Source organism: Fusarium proliferatum (genome assembly GCF_900067095.1).
Source record: "Fusarium proliferatum ET1 genome assembly, contig: FPRO_scaffold004, whole genome shotgun sequence".
Taxonomy (NCBI): Eukaryota; Fungi; Ascomycota; class Sordariomycetes; order Hypocreales; family Nectriaceae; genus Fusarium; species Fusarium proliferatum.
In genome coordinates, this window is record NW_022194793.1 from 950,632 (window position 1) to 967,045 (window position 16,414).

The 16,414-nt window shown below is 51.1% G+C and overlaps 6 protein-coding genes across 6 annotated transcripts; 3 read left to right on the forward strand and 3 right to left on the reverse strand.

Moving 5' to 3' along the window:
- Positions 1–1,265: 1,265 nt before the first annotated feature.
- FPRO_04497 (uncharacterized protein) lies at positions 1,266–3,634 on the forward strand (the record flags this gene model as incomplete). The annotated part of the gene is made up of 3 exons (XM_031230013.1): positions 1,266–1,971; positions 2,069–2,857; positions 2,913–3,634. The coding sequence occupies 3 exons, from the start codon at positions 1,266–1,268 to the stop codon at positions 3,632–3,634; spliced, it is 2,217 nt and encodes a 738-aa protein (XP_031080193.1).
- A 1,240-nt stretch (positions 3,635–4,874) lies between these two features.
- Positions 4,875–5,456, reverse strand: FPRO_04498 (uncharacterized protein; the record flags this gene model as incomplete). The annotated part of the gene is made up of 1 exon (XM_031230014.1): positions 4,875–5,456. The coding sequence occupies one exon, from the start codon at positions 5,454–5,456 to the stop codon at positions 4,875–4,877; it is 582 nt and encodes a 193-aa protein (XP_031080194.1).
- Positions 5,457–5,896: 440 nt separating this feature from the next.
- Positions 5,897–7,335, forward strand: FPRO_04499 (uncharacterized protein; the record flags this gene model as incomplete). Its single annotated transcript, XM_031230015.1, has 2 exons — positions 5,897–6,500; positions 6,557–7,335. 2 exons carry the CDS (start codon positions 5,897–5,899, stop codon positions 7,333–7,335), a joined length of 1,383 nt encoding a protein of 460 aa, XP_031080195.1.
- A 266-nt stretch (positions 7,336–7,601) lies between these two features.
- FPRO_04500 (putative DNA replication licensing factor) lies at positions 7,602–10,268 on the reverse strand (the record flags this gene model as incomplete). Its single annotated transcript, XM_031230017.1, has 5 exons — positions 7,602–7,688; positions 7,748–9,668; positions 9,721–9,854; positions 9,905–10,158; positions 10,220–10,268. 5 exons carry the CDS (start codon positions 10,266–10,268, stop codon positions 7,602–7,604), a joined length of 2,445 nt encoding a protein of 814 aa, XP_031080196.1.
- Positions 10,269–10,759: 491 nt separating this feature from the next.
- On the forward strand, positions 10,760–14,443 carry FPRO_04501 (putative peroxin-1; the record flags this gene model as incomplete). The annotated part of the gene is made up of 2 exons (XM_031230018.1): positions 10,760–10,876; positions 10,934–14,443. The coding sequence occupies 2 exons, from the start codon at positions 10,760–10,762 to the stop codon at positions 14,441–14,443; spliced, it is 3,627 nt and encodes a 1,208-aa protein (XP_031080197.1).
- A 111-nt stretch (positions 14,444–14,554) lies between these two features.
- FPRO_04502 (related to 3`(2`),5`-bisphosphate nucleotidase) lies at positions 14,555–15,616 on the reverse strand (the record flags this gene model as incomplete). The annotated part of the gene is made up of 1 exon (XM_031230019.1): positions 14,555–15,616. The coding sequence occupies one exon, from the start codon at positions 15,614–15,616 to the stop codon at positions 14,555–14,557; it is 1,062 nt and encodes a 353-aa protein (XP_031080198.1).
- Between the last annotated feature and the right edge of the window lie 798 nt (positions 15,617–16,414).

Consider the following 16,414-nt stretch of genomic DNA (forward strand, 5'->3'; position numbering starts at 1 on the left):
ATCAGTCTAATAATCTTCAATCTTACCTAAATCTATATAAAATCTGCCCTAAGTCTATCCTGCATTTATCCAAGTCTTTTCGTCATTTGCTAGCATAGCAGTCAGAGGTTGTCTTGCCTACCTAAGGCCACCCTAATAAGCAGGCCGTCAAAAGCCAAGACTTGGTCTTTGTTCGTTCCTTGTTCCTGGTCCCTCTCCGTACAACGTCCCACATCCTGTCCCTTGCTTCTTTTGGGATCTGCCAACCCTTGGACATCATCAGCTGCACTGCCTGACTAACTGCACGCACACTTCAAGGATGCACTAGCTACCTTACCTACTCTGATACCTGACCTTTACTCGACCGTACGCAATCGTTCCGTGAAGTGGTCAACAGTAAGCTTTATATGCAGGCTTTTACCTCGTTGATTGGAACAACTTGGTTACTCGGAGCTACCGACTGTTGTGTATCCAGCGGCACTCTTCTCCAAAGCAACCTGCTGACGGCTGGGATTCGGACATTTTTGACACACCAATGCCGGGCATTAGTATTAGCCCTACCGCGATCGAATAATATTGGATTGATATTACTACGGATATAATATTGAATGACCAATTACTGAAGCCTGACAAAAACCCAACGCAATACGACATTACCAAGGACCTATCTAACAGTTGACAGTGCACCCAGCTGCATAGCATAACACGATACAACACAACCACAACACCGCCTGCAGAGGCGAGAGGGCATTTATTTCGAGGCTACAAGACCTTCCCTCTTACCATCTTCAAAATACAGACCGACCTGCTTCTTCTCCCTTTCCCTTTCCTTTTTTTGCCCTTATATTCAAGTTCTACTTCGACCTCCGCATAGCTTGGCTTCTGCCCCCCATGCTTTCCACCTATATTGGACTCCCCCTGACCTAGCTACACAACAGTGACAACCAGCACTACCACCACCACTAGAATCGTTGACGCGCCCACCTCCTCCTCAACGGCCACCAATTGTCAAATCCCCGTTCTCTATTGCCCTGACCACATCTATTTTCTCCGGCTTGAGGTCCTGCCTTCACAGGCTGGTCTTGCTCAATTATCCGACTGTGACCCGCAACAAGATCGGATTGAAGAATAGAGGCACAACAGACCGATCCCCCCCTGGCCCGCTGTTTGAACCCCCTCCCGTTTCGCCCACCGTGGGAGTGGGAGTTTGCGAAGCAGGGCCCGCGTTTGTGTCTACGTCTGCGACAGCGATTGTGAGACTGCGCCGTGAGCAGACAGGATTCAGAATGGGTCGTAAGGCGGCACCGCAGCCGCTGGCGCTTTCGTCTCAGACTTCGCCTCAGGCTCAAGCCCAAGCACAATCCCAGTCTGAATCTGGCGCTGCTTTACGCAGTGTAGACGATTCGCCGACTGCTGAAACCGTTTCTCCAGGTGTGTCGCCGGTCGAGTCCAAATCGCCCCGGTCTCCCCGCTCCTCTCCTTTCCATAGTCGGTTTTCACCCTTGAGAAACCAAGGTGGAAAGCACAGGAAAGCGTCACACACGACATCTGCATTAGCAGACGCAACTGCAGAGGGGAAGCCATCATCGTCAACGCCACCACCACAACCATCAGCACCGGTGCCAATACCTGTACAACGGCCCTCAACTGCCACAACATCCACCGAATGGAGTAGGGAAGAATCCGTGCCAAGACAGCCTTTACGGCAGACGCGCGAGGATCCCTCGACCTATCCCTCTATCTCTTCTACACTTGAAGACCATCTACCTGATCCACTAGCAACAACTGCGGCTACCACGCAGTCTAAAGCGATACAACAACCAATCCCAAGCGAACTAAAGAAAGGTGCTAAAAACGGTTTCTTCCATTTTAATAAGCAAAACAAATCTTCAAGTCAGTCTCAATCGCATGCCCACCACCGTAAACAAACCGAGACGAGAGCCCAGGTATTGTCGAGGGGCAGTGACGGATCCAATCGACCAAGACACGGAGGTATGTAAACATTGAGCCAAGCTTAGTTGGGACGATCCATTATACTTTAGCCATCGCGCGCAGGCTAGGTCCATGACCAACTGCTGACATGATGCAGACAAACACGATCCAAGCCCAAGTGCCTCATACACCGAACGTACTCTACACAAACCTGTCTCCGCCGATCCTCTTCGAAGCGACTTGTCCTTATCATCCGCTGGCGACTACGATACCGCTTCACCTCAGTCTTCAACAAAGAAAGGGAGGTCGAAGCCTTTTGGTCTACTGAACCGCAGCCGATCCAATCGCGACAAGGAAGACGCCAGCCCCGAGCTGAACCCGGCCTCTTCTCCTCGTCAAGGCAACGAACCTGAACTGCACCTGAATTCTGTGCCGTACAAGACTGCGAACCAAGGTGGTGATCGTTCTATCAGAGACATGATGAACTCTGCAGTCCGAAATCGATCCGAGGACCGCGCGCCGAGAGATTCGTCTTCTACCAGAAGGGCACAACGCGACAAGGAATCAAAGACCCAACCGTCCTCCCTGAACGAGAACGGAGGCTCTTTTTTCAATGGCCTCAAGAGCTCTGGTACCCGTGCCGCTGGCATGCTGAGTGACCGTTTTTTCAACAAAAGTGGGCGTGGTGGTCGAGAAGATAAGGATGCTCTTGACGATGAACATTATCAAATAAAAGTTATCAACTTACCACTAGTTGAACAAACACGATTGACGAGAATATCAAAGCGCCTCGAGGATTCAAGGGATAAGACAGAGTTCTGGATGCCTGCCTTTCCTTGGCGAGCAATAGATTATCTAAACTATAAGGGATGCGAAGTCGAGGGTCTTTATCGTGTTCCGGGCAGTGGGCCTCAGATCAAGAAATGGCAGCGCAAGTTCGATGAACGTAAGTTAATAACATCTTCCTAATAAGCGAAGGAACTCAAATTAACTCGGAACAGAATTCGACGTCAACCTGTTCAACGAGCGCGACCTTTACGACATCAACATAATTGGTTCGATGCTAAAGGCTTGGCTACGAGAACTTCCCGACGAGCTGTTTCCTAAAGCGGCACAGGATCGAATCGCGAGAGAATGCGCAGGTGCTGAGGAAGTTCCTGAGCTACTTATCGAAGAGCTCTCGAATCTCTCCCCTTTCAACTATTATCTGCTTTTTGCCATTACATGCCACCTCAGTCTTCTCTTAGCTCACTCGGATAAAAACAAGATGGACTTTAGGAACCTGTGCATCTGCTTCCAGCCGTGCATGAAGATCGACGCGTTCTGCTTTAAGTTCTTGGTGTGCGACTGGCGCGACTGCTGGAGAGGATGCAAGAACGAGGCCAAGTATATCGAGGAGGAATACATGATCTTCGACCAGCCTCCGCCAAGGGGTCTCGCTGAACCAGCAAAGCCAAGACCACAAGATGAGTCGGAGGACGACCGACAACAACTCTCCTCTTCGGGGAGCAGCAAGCAGTCAGGCCGCCTCAGTCCCAACGACCAGCAACCAAAGCTGAAGAAGAAACAGCTCCAGATATCCCCCTCCAACGGCAGCGTTGTCTCGAACGAATCGACTGCCCCAACTGCCTTGACCATCAATAGCGACCGCGAGTTAGGCAGAACCTCGAGCGAACTGCGGCCTTTGTCGCCCATTATGCCTTTATCTCCCCTCGGCTTCTGAAGTCAGAGACATCCTGACGATACGCTGCATTCCGCAAGCATATTCACGCCCGGCTACCCATGGAGGTGGCCAAAAGGATAGCCGAAGCAGGAAGACCATACCTCAAAGGAATAGAGGTCTTTAGGCCCCTGAGGGATGAGAATGCACCAAGTGCCTAATCTCTCAGCGCCTCCTTGCGACTCTACCTCGACTGAGGGTAAATGTGTCAACTATCAACCACGGCCTCTGCTATGATGGAGTCTGACTTCATCCTTCGGCGATAGCCCATTCATGATGGCACGCCCTTATGACCTTGCCATTCGATTTGATTGCGCATTTTTGGTTGCTACTAACGCCTGGCGTTTCTGGACAGTGGTCCAACAGTTTGGCACGGTTTGGCAATGTGCAATCGAGCAAAACATTCAAGGAATGCTTTAAATTTGGCTCACCTATCCACGGCACCAAGCGAGTGATGTTCTTGACCTGCACTTTGTCTTTTCTATTGTTTGGTATACCCCATGATGCATTTTGAGGAGAATATCGTCCAGGGGTGTCTTGCACCCTTTGTTAGTGGGGGATCTTGTTTGAAGTTCCAGCGTTTCTGATTCTGATGATTTATTGACAAACATACTGCGTCTTTGCCCAATTTGATTATGTAGCTCGATATCGAGCAGTCTGATGAGGCAAGCTGCCTTGATAAGAATCGTGTTTGGCCGTCATGCTGCAGTGAAACGAAGGCACGCCAAGCAAGAGAAGAGCATGGAGATTGCCAAAATATCGAGTATATCTGTTTCTGATGACTAAAAACCGCTGGGAGAGGGGGGTTGTTGGGTAGCAGAGTTGAAATTGGCAGAGGTTACCTCCTACTTAGTAGATAGTGCCTAGACATTGGTAAATGTACTCTACCGGAAATCGCTTATCCATTAATTGTATAGTCTTCATCAACATCAACTGTCACGTGGGAGGAGAATCCTTGGTTGTTGTATTTCGTCGTGACGCACATTCGGGGTACATGGACAACATTTAGACACGGTCTGGTGAGTACCTTACAACATGGAGATTGACAGCTGCAGCGCCTTCTCCTTTTCATTCTTTTCTTCGAAAGCTGAACGTCTAAACCATCCCAAGTCCCTAGCTTTTAACATGCCGATTTCGAAACGCCAATGTCCTGAACGCCGCTCCATGCTCAACAGCAGTAGTCTTGACCAAGGCTGGCAATAAATTGCCGACCAATCCCGTTCCCCTTCAAAGCTGTCGCAGCCTATTTTGCTGTGCCTTGAGCCTGGTTTTTGCGCATCTTTCGCTCGTTGCGCTTGATTCTTTCCTTGCGCTCTCTTCGACCATCGGCGCGAATTGAGGTACCCTCTTTTCGCTTCTTTTCGGCTTCCATATCAACCTCGACAATGGGCCAGTCCTCGCCCTTCTTGTTGAGAGCCTTGTATCCCCACTTGCGCTGCCATTCGCCTGTCTGCTCGTCGAAGGCAAGGTTGCGACGCTGCTCGCGAGTCTTGGGCTTAATGCCCTTCTTAGCAGCGAAGCGCTCCCACTTAGTAGGAGGCTTGGCCTGCGGAACGGGCTTCTCGCGGGGGAGACGGGTGCTCGGGGCGGGAAGGGTGAGAAGGACGCCCTCGGCAGTGGAGTTGAGAGGGCAGGTGGAGAGGAACTGGTTGATGAGAGACTGGGCGCCGTCGCGGGCAAGATCTGCGAGGGACTGCTCGAGATTATCGCGGTCGAGAGTGACGGGGTTGGGGTCCTCTGCGAGAAGATGGCCGAGATCGAATGTGTAGGGCGTGGGCTTCTCGACTGCGACAGGCAGCTTTGGTTTAGAGCTTGGGAGCGCCATTGTGATATTCGTGGAAGCAAAGATTATTTATAGAGGCTGATGTTGAGGTCTCTTGGAAATCGTCATAAACTTGCCGAAGGATGAACGGTTTTGTCGTTGCGATACGCTCTCTTGTTGTCGTACTGCTCCTGGAACTTTTTTTTTCTGAGGTCCCCCTGCACCGATAAGGCATGTCGGATCAGTGGGCAGCCGTTTTTCCGATACAGGGTGTATAAGCCAATCACAGAGCCCCAATCTTTCTCTTACCCCAGTACCTTTGAGGTGTGTGGTTTAATCCACCCGAGATTTTCGAAGTGGCATTCAACTTCAGCTGACGACGGCCTCGAGACGAGCGTCCTAGAACCGGCCCAATTGGCGTCAATTCTACGATAGACGTCGTTCTCATCATCTATATCTACGAAGAGCCTTTCCGACGCCAATTTGGGATACTATTGCGAGCAATGGCATCCGCCAATTCGCTTCGATGCCTCATGAGGCCGACTATTCCCAGGGCTCCTCGAATTCAACCGGTCCTCCTCGCCCCGTTTTCAACTTCAACCACTGCTCTCGCCGTCTCAGCTCCTCCGGCAATCAAGAGCCGCCGAGACCTTCCCCAGAAGGTCAAGAAGTCCTATAAGAAACGTGCCAATGTGACGCCTGTCCGAAAACCTCAGCCTGGCGAGCGAAAGGCCTTCCGAAAGCGCATCCAGCTGAGCAATAACAGTGCTCTACCTGTCGCAGGCCTTGAAAATCTGGATGCCAGTAACATGACCAAGGCTGAGAGTGCTGGAAAGATGTTTGCTATTCCTGACCAGGTTGTGGATCATCTCCGTGCCCTCGAGGCTTTCAAGACGACACAGACATGGAACCTATTCCGAAAACCTCATGTGCTGCAGCGCAAAGAGACGGTAGAGTTGATGAAGAAACTTGAGCTATCGGCCAAGGAAAAGAAGGCTCTTAAGTGTGTGTTGACGGGGAGCAAGCTGTCTGGAAAGAGTATGGCCATGCTGCAGGCTATGGCATATGCGCTTCTTAACAACTGGGTGGTGTTCCATGTCCCCGAAGGTATATAACCCCAAAGGACCTCTTCACGTCTTTATGCCTCTAACTGACCATAACAGGTCAGGATCTGACCAACGGAAACACTGAATACTCACCAATTCCTGAGACTGAGCCAATGCAGTTCTCTCAACCCATCTACTGTCTCAAGATGATACAGAGCCTCTACAGAGCCAACCGTGTCGTTCTTGAAAAACTCAACATCGAGAAGGACTGGTCCAAGTTCACTAACCTCAAGGAGGGCGCTACACTCGCTGATCTGGCTCTCAGCGCAAAGGAGGCTGAGTACGCATGGCCAACCCTCCTTGCCCTATGGACTGAGCTCACACTGCCTGGGCGACCCCCGGTGCTCTTTGCCCTCGACGGTCTTGCCCACATCAACAAGATCAGTGATTACAGAGACCCCTCGTTTAACGAGGTCCATGCCCATGAACTGGCTCTTGTCCGCCTCTTCATTGACGCCCTATCTGGCAAGACTCCTCTCCCTAATGGCGGTGCTGTCATCGCCGCTACCTCAGAGAACAACTCCCATCACCATCCCTCACAAGAACTTGTTCTCTCGCAGCTCGAGGCTGGCCAGGCGGGCCGTGAGATCCCCAAGCCTGACCCCTACGAGCGTAAATACGACGAGCGTGTGTACGAGGCCCTGAAGAACAGCTGGGTCCTCCGTCTTGAGGGTATCACGAAGGACGAGGCTCGCTCTTTAATGGAATACTGGGGCGCCAGCGGGCTTTTCCGACATGTTCTCAATTCAAGGACAGTATCCGAGAAGTGGACCGTGGGCGGCCACGGTAATGTTGGTGAGATGGAGCGTGCTGCATTGATGCAAATGAGACTGTAAATGTATTCTAGAAATGTACAATACTCGTGTTTGAAACCCGAAATATGCACGGCTTCTTTGCAAACCATCTGTGCTACAAGAATGATTAAAGCTTTGTGATGTGTATTACAGCGGAGTTTATTTATTGGTTGGAGTTTGTGGTAGAAACTTCATGCCTAATTCTCATCATTGACAGAGCTCTACCAGCAGACTATTCTCATCTACCTTCATATGCCAAAACGCCAGACCTTTACATAGAACATCTCACTTCGTTACATGCCCAGCTCTCAAAAGTCCATGTCATCCTCTTGGTCGTTATCGGGTTCGTTGTTAACAAATACCAGTCTTGCACCATTCCTTGTGGTTTGCCAGATCTGTTAACGATAGTTAGTGATTTGTTCATATACGAAGGAGTGTCTCTTCAAAAACTTACATCCATGGTGGTGTACTCTTGCACAGCGTTGGACCACTGGTCGGCGGTAAAGCCCCGGGCGATGACTCGAGCCTTTAATTGCGTCATGCTCAGCTCAATACCGAGCTCGTCCTCGCCATCGGCATCCTCAGGACGACATTGGCCGGCATCAGCAAGCTGTTTGACGAAATTATAAATTCTGCTGCTGGGATCCGCGTGCGCTCGACCAGTGCCAAGGTCATTGTTCAGACTTTCTTTGCTAGCCTCGACTAGTCTGAGAGCCTCGTCAACATCGTCTTGAGTGACCTCATTACTGAATCGAAGTCGGGCCAGGGCCTGGGCCAGACGGACAACACCCAAGAGGGTACGAGGGGTTGTGTGGGTAAACTGCTTGCCCTTCTTCTCAGCGCGCTGCTGCTGGTCTCGCATGCGTACGTATGTCTTGATCATGTACTCAGAGACGGTTTCAGGAACGACAGGTCGGTATGTCCTTGCTTGGGCGATGTAGGATCGCACTTCATGAGGACTGAAGACAACGTTATCCGTGCCGATATCGGGATGTCGGCTGTTCATGTGTACAAACGCAACGTGCTTGGCAAGCTGTTCATCTGTTTCGCGCGTAGGGGTATCAAGAAGCAGGAATAAGACATCGAAACGGGACAAGAGCGCGGCGGGGAGATTAATATTTTCGACGGGGGAGATGCGAGGATTATATCGTCCATAAACAGGGTTAGCGGCGGCAAGAATAGAGGTGCGGGCGTTAAGGGTTGTTGAGATTCCGGCCTTTGAAATGGAAATTGTTTGCTGTTCCATTACTTCGTGAATGGCAGTACGGTCAGTCTCGTCCATCTTGTCGAACTCATCAATACAGCAGATTCCGTTATCGGCCAGGACGAGAGCACCACCTTCGAGAACCATTTCATCCGTGACAGGATCACGCATAACAGCAGCCGTGAGACCGACACCACTGCTTCCACGACCTGAAGTGTAGACGCCACGAGGAGCGACCTTTGAAATGTATTTGAGGAGCTGAGACTTGGCCACACCAGGATCACCCATCAAGCAGATGTTGATATCGCCACGAATCTTCATTCCGTCTCCCATTTCCTTCGTCACACCACCAATAAGCAGAAGGAGAAGAGCCTTTTTGACATCAAGATGTCCGAAGATTTCGGGAGCAATCGACTTTGCCAACAGTTCGTAGACTTGGCCAGTCTGGCGATATTTTTCAATCCGGCGGACCAGTGTGGAATCGACAATCATCTCACTGTATGCCTTTTTGTGCTGGAGAACGTGATGTGCCTCGAGATAAGTATCAGTGAGCAGGCCAGCCTTCATCGCCTTGAAACCTGTATAAGGGGTGGGAAGGAAGATGCCTGAGATATCGACAACATCACCAGGGTTAATCTGGCGGACAAGAGTGCCATGGCACAGGACGGTAAGACTTCGAGGAATCTGACCAATTGGGACCTGCTCGGCCATCTCCTGGACTTTGACCTCCTGGAAAGGCAAGAACTTCGAGGCTCTTGACGAAGGGTTGAGTTGACCCTTGGCCTGGTTCTGCCTGCAGTCCTCAGAGGGGCACATAGTCAAGGGGCCATACTGCTTGTCAGTAACAGGCTGGAAGATTTCACAGCCACATCTGTCACAAGTGTAGGCGCTGACTTGAACGATGGGTTTGACATCAGAAACTCGAGTGGCGATCGCACGAATGGTGATAAGATGACCCAAGTGCTCGCCGCGCACTTGTCGAACAGCCAAAGCTTTTGAGGATTGACTTGAGGAGCTAGTCCGGGGCTTGAACACGAGGGTGTACCTTCGAGTGAGCTCGGCAGGGAACTTGTCATCTGCAGCAGTAGGGTCTCGCTCAGCGGCTTCGTCCAGTTCTCGGTTTCGGATTTGTCGTCGAGCCATCAACACGTCGAGAACATCGTCCTTGAAGCTATTCGCTGGTCAATGTGGTGCATCAACATTTAGGTCACTTGAGCACTCACTTCACATCTGCGCTCATTGGAGGCATGACCTCGTCCACAGCTCGGGAAAATATCTCGACGTAGTGTTTTGTGTTCATCTCGATGGAATCAACAAGTCTCATACTGTCCTCACCGTCAAATGCTTGATTCTCCCACTACATGCTTGTTAGTACTTTGCTGGAGAAGGGAGTATCGAAAATCATACGGTTGCTAAATCGTCAAGATCAATCGTCGCCTCGTCAATCGTTCGATCCGAGAGTTGCTGCAGCATATTCTTGTACTTGTACTGAGGAGCACGGCGCTCCTTCGCTTGTTGCCGGTTCACATCTTGCCCATCCTCGTCCATTAAATCATACTCGTCGTCGAGGTCATCTTCTCCGATGGTGATATTGCCTAGTGCAGTTGTGATGGTTTGCTCTGGCGATGTCTTGAATCCTGTCAAGAACTCCTGAAAAGCATCTATGTCGATGATTAGCTTATGCGGGGAGTTAAGCGCAGTAGAAGCAGTAAATCTACTGACGTTGCTGCTTCTCATAGCTGACAGGGGCCTTGAACTCGCGCAGCGCCATTGTGAGGGAATCTTGTAAGGATCTCAAATCTGAAGAGCCCTGTAATTCGAGTTCGTGCGTTGCTGTTAATGGAGAGATGCGATCGCGATGCACAAATTGAGTGGACTCGGGGCCAGTCGCAGGGGGGCAACGGTGGTTGCGATGGGCCCTGCCTTGTAAGCGCGCACATCGAACGCGTCTTTTCGCGTTCCGCGACGCACAGCCACATATGGAGCTTAATTGACCTCAGCCACGGCTACAGCGACGGCCACAGCGGTATCGCAGGAAAGCATGGGCCACCCACTGAAGCCGTAAAGCTGGGGAAAGGGACGGGGATGATCACCGAGCACGTGTAGGGACCTCGGCTGCGGGACGAGAAAGGGACTCCGGATCGGAAATGTTTCGGCACCTGAGCTGAAGTGTTCTGCTTCTTCCCACCGACAAGTAATAACATCCTCCCGCGAGAGGCCGACCCAATTGAATTCGAGTCTTCTCAATTGCCCAAGCGCATCATGCCTCCCAGACGAAATGCGCAGTCCGTCCCAGCGGAAATCTCCCTATCTCACCTCAAAAGCTGTTTGGTCAACCTTCCTACATCACTGGTCTCCCTCCTAGTCAATGTCAATACTGTAAGGACTTTCTTCTTCACTGATTTGCTCTGGCGATTTTCTGACTATAGCTTATAGCCTGCACAAAATGTCATCATTGAGCTCAGCTATCGTGAGGCCTCGCCGACTGGAGCCGGCTCCCAGCAGCGCTCCATATTCGTAGGATGGACAGGCATGCCCAGCAAGAGGAGGACCGCTCCTCCAGGGACCCGTGATGGACTCAACAGCTCGCGATCATCCCGCGATCAGGAGGTTCAGCTTGTCGAACTCGACGCCACACTAGCCAAGTCACTAGGTATATCAGAAGGGCAGAAGATCACGGCCACCATTCATCTCGATCCTCCACTGGCGCATACGATCAACATTGAACCCCTTACACCGGAGGACTGGGAGATCATTGAGCTACATGCGACATTCCTCGAACTGAATCTAATCTCTCAAATTCGAGCGCTCCCGAACCCGCTATACAAAATTGGCGACAACCCCGTCGAGCCCCACGCGTTGACACTACATCTATCTCCGACATCGACCGCAAATATCAAAGTTATTTCGCTGGATCCTTCGCCCCCGGCTGACTTGCCATTCGCAAAGATATCTCCCGATGCCGAGGTCATCGTTGCGCCAAAGACGAGGCAAAAGAGCTCGCACAGCTCGGGCGACCACCGTAGCGTAGCCAGCACTTCCAAGTCCAAACGAAGCGCGACCAGCACGGTGCGCAGGCGAAGCGCCAAGGAAGAGCGAAGACCTACCATGTTTCTGCGTGGTCTTGACCGAAGCTCATGTGAAGAATGGTTTGATGAAGGGCCCCTGGTTCAGGATTTAAGTGTTTGGGTTGATCATGACCTTGTCTCCGGCGAAGCCTTCAAAGGGGTCAACTATGTCGCGGTCGATGTTATTAGACCAGCTGGTCTGCAACAGCCTCAACCAGAAGAAGGCGGAGTTCCTGCTGGGACGACTGCGGCCACAAAAGTCATTGCTCATCTTAGATCATGGATTGACCCCCCCAACAGTCAATCGGTTGCTCTTTCGTCACCCCTCTGTGCAAGTCTTGGGTGTTCTGGCATGGTTGGCGGGATAGTAAAGCTTCAAGCAGCTCCGCAGCAACTCCCCAAGACTGCGGTTCAGAGCATCAAGGTCTTTCCTTTCGCCTCAAATGCAAAGACTGTCGAAGGCCTGCGGTTTGGTGGAGAATCCAAGGCTGAGAAAGAAGAATCTGCGAAGCGGTTCCGGCAGATCTATGCTGCTGCTAGAGGTACTGATGGGCTTCTTCAAGGGCCTTTGACAGATGGCTCCGTCATGGGCTTATACGACGGTCTCGATCCTCCTCAGGGTTGGGAAGGCGGCATCATTAAATTTACCTTTGGTGGTGATTTTCAAGAGAACAAAGACGCTGCGAATTGGCTTCTTGGGCTCGATACTAAACTACCCATTGACTTTCAGCCACCAACTCCTCGGCCATCATGGCTGACCGAAACGGATGGGTTTGAGCGTCAACCAACCCACGATTCGCTCCTTGTTGGAATCGACTCTTTGCTGGAAAATTTGCAGTCTAATCTTGTCCACCTTTCTTCGGTACTTCTCACTGGTGGTATGGGATCCGGAAAATCTTCCATTGCTCGATATTTGGCACAAAAACTACGACAAGATTCATTATTCCATACATTATACTACCCTTGCCGGAAACTAGTCAATGACGAGACACGAATCTCAACGATAAAGGAAACTTTGAACCGTTTATTCGCCACCGCCAGCTGGGGTGCACGCTTAAACGGAACAGCTGTGGTAGTTCTTGATGACCTGGACAAGCTTTGTCCTGTAGAAACGGAACTTCAGGTCGGCAATGACAATGGAAGGAGCAGGCAAGTCGGTGAGATCCTGTGCTCGATCGTTAGACAATACTGTACCCGGGACAGCGGTGTTGTTCTCCTGGCCACAGCTGAGGGCAAGGAGTCAATCAATGGTGTTGTAGTCAGTGGCCATGTTGTGCGCGAGATCGTTGAACTCAAGGCGCCTGATAAGGAATCGAGACGCCGAGTGATGGAGTCTATTGTCATGCAGGATGCCATGACGGCTGAAGAAGCTCAGACACAGTTCAGCGACGAAAGTCGACCACAAACTGCTGACGGCAGCATGACGGAAGACAGTGGTGCTTGGATGGACGGCGCTAGTCATGCGAGTAAGGAGAGCCATCCGGCAAAGACGAGCGGCTTCATCTTGGACTCCGATCTTGACTTTCTTGATATTTCTGGGTCTACAGACGGCTATATGCCCGGCGACATCAATGTCCTTGTGTCTCGTGCGAGGAACGAGGCTATCATTCGTGCCATTGCTGAGTCGCCAGACTCGACAGGTGCCATTCACTTGGCAAGGGCTGATTTTGATAAGGCCCTCAAGGGATTCACGCCAGCCTCATTGAGGAATGTGTCGCTGCAGAGTTCGTCAACAAGCTTCAAGTCGATTGGAGGGTTGCAAGAGACACGACAGGTGCTCCTGGAGACGCTACAATACCCGACTAAATATGCGCCCATCTTTGCGCAGTGTCCACTACGCCTTCGATCTGGCCTTCTTCTTTACGGATATCCCGGTTGCGGTAAGACGCTTCTTGCCAGCGCTGTTGCAGGCGAGTGTGGCCTCAATTTCATCAGTGTCAAGGGTCCTGAAATTCTGAACAAGTATATCGGTGCCTCTGAGAAGAGTGTTCGAGATCTGTTTGATAGGGCCCAGGCTGCGAAGCCGTGTGTACTTTTCTTCGACGAGTTTGACTCCATTGCACCCAAGAGAGGACATGACTCTACAGGTGTCACGGATCGTGTGGTAAACCAGCTTCTCACACAGATGGACGGTGCCGAGGGATTATCGGGTGTCTACGTGCTAGCAGCTACTTCACGGCCTGACCTGATCGACCCTGCTCTTCTTCGTCCCGGCCGTCTGGACAAGTCTTTGTTGTGCGATATGCCTTCCCTGGAGGATCGTGTCGACATCATCAAGGCACTGTTTCAAAAAGTCAGACTCTCGGACGAGTTGACCGAATCCGAGGGGCCTTTGACGGACATTGCTCGCCGTACTGAAGGTTTCTCGGGTGCTGACCTCCAGGCTCTTGTTTCCAATGCTCAGCTCGAGGCTATTCACGATGTTTTGGACGTTGATGGACCTACAGTCACTTCTAAACGATCCAACGGAACCAATGGCAAGTCGAACACCACTCCTAGCTTCGTCCAGTTCCGTTACGGTAAAGACGCCAAACCTCTGACCGGGGCGACGCCAAAAAGCAAGTCTGCTGCTCTGGTCGAGAACGCATCTATTTTGGCAAAGCTTGAAGAGATCAAGATAGCTCGTAAGAAGTCGAAGCAAATCCACGGGGCTCCCGCCACCAACACAGACGCCAAGGCGCAGAGCAGCGACCAGAGGGAGGTGGTGATTGAATGGGGCCACCTCATAAAGGCCCTGGATAGCACACGGGCGAGTATCAGTTCAGAGGAGAAGGCCAGATTGCAAAGGATATATACCGAATTTGTTGTGGGTAGAAGTGGCCAAATGAAGGATGGGCAGGGAAGCATGGAGATTGGAGGCCGAAGCAGTTTGATGTAAGATGTGGATTTGGCATGTATAGAATATTGATGTGAACGTAGATACCAGCATCTTGGATTAAGGTCCATTATCCTTTGAGATTCTCGATAGAGCCTTTTATTTTATAGCTGGTCAAGTGGAGGCTGCGTCTTCAGCAAGAATCTTCTTCATACTCTCAAGAACGGCAGCGTGGATGCCCTGTCTAGCTGCAAGCAACCCATTGTTCTGGCTCAGATCCCTTCCAGCTCCAAAGTCCATATCCTTGCCGTCAAGGTCGGTCACTTTGCCGCCGGCCTCGGTCAAGATAAGTTGAGCTCCAGCATGATCCCAGATGTGCATCATCACATCGTCAGATGAAGGGATACGCAGCTGGAAATCACCGTCGCCAACGAGGAGTGCCGCATAACGGATATGTGATGAGTACAGCTCGATGTTGGGGAATTTAGCCCCGAAAGAGCTTGCAAGTTTGCGGATGAGGTCGTGACGAGATGTCGAGCCACTCGAGTAGTTGATGATCTGAGCTTCAGCAGGGCTTGAGGCTTTGGAGACGCTGTCAAGAGTCTGAGCAGGCTGGAGACCGCTGAAGTCCATCTTACGAATCGTGGTGCCTTGTCCGCGAACCGCGGTGAGCATAAGACCCAAACCATCTTTGTCGATGGTTGACTCTGCAACTTTATCACCCACAGGCTTGAGGTTCGCACAGCCCAAAACACCAACGACCTCCCTTCCATCCTCTACCAAAGCTAGGGAGACAGCGTATTGCTCTCCCTTGAGGAATGTAGCTGTTCCATCGATAGGATCCATTACCCAGAATCGCCCCTTTCTCCCACCTTGGCCACGCCCGCCAAGATCGATCACCTCAAGAAGCTCCTCAACATCTTTAGGGCTCGCAAGGAGAGCTTCGTCGTCTGTGTTGTCGAGGTGGGCGCTAGAGGCAAGTTCCCAGACACGCTGCTTCAAGGCGGGATCTTCTCTAAGGGCGCTGGAATCTTCCTCACCGACGAAGTTGTCGCCGGGAAATGCCTTGCGGAGGGCACTGATGAGAACAGCTTGAGCGGCAAAGTCAGCAGCGGTGACGGGAGAGTCGTCTGCTTTTGAGATGCCGCTGACGGTCGATTGGACTCTTTTTGTGAGGATTGATGCCCGTAGCACGGCCAGCTCTGCGATTTGACGCTCAAGAGTGTAGGATGACATGATGGCGTTGTAGTGTTGGTGATGGCGATGGTGTTGATAGAGGTATTGGTATTGGTATTGTTACTTGGTGAGATGCTGTAGACTGCAGTGCTAGTAAGAAGCGGAGTAATTTATTATGATGTGATTATTCAGGCGATGGATGCGATGCATGAGATTGATTGAGTGAGAGGATGAGGGACCAGGCGGTGATTTGGTGTTTCCCCACGGATCCACAGCATATCATGATGCAGTCAATGAGCGTCGTTTATTTGTTCATGTATGAGACATGAGCAACAGCAAATTATTTGAGGGCCATTGCGACTACCTCGGTACTAGTGTTGTGAGTTGTGCTCGGACTGTAGATAGCCCAAGATACGAGATGGCTATTCAAGAGGTAATAGGAGCTTGAAACGATGTGTCCATGGTACTCGTAGTCGGTCGTTAATTGTATTTACTTACCTCTCATTCGTCCAAGTCAACCAACAACTGCAGAACATGTTTTGTTGTATCCAAGCATTTATTCTATATAATTCCTCTGATACGGCATTTGAGATGCTAGAATGAGCATCATTGGGTCATCATATGCCATTCAAACTCCAGTGCGAAAGCGACCCAACAGACAGGCAGTGGCCCGTCTCTCTGGTAGCTATCGTGCCCACCTCCCCCAGCAGATATAGGTAAACTATCGCTTGACCGAATTCACTATGAAGGCTTTTTTGCTGATGCTTCACCTCAATTTTACCGTTGACGCCCTTTGAGCGATGTGGTGATGCTCAGAATAGAAGAGTTTCTTCATGCTCTCGAATGGCTCATTTCAGC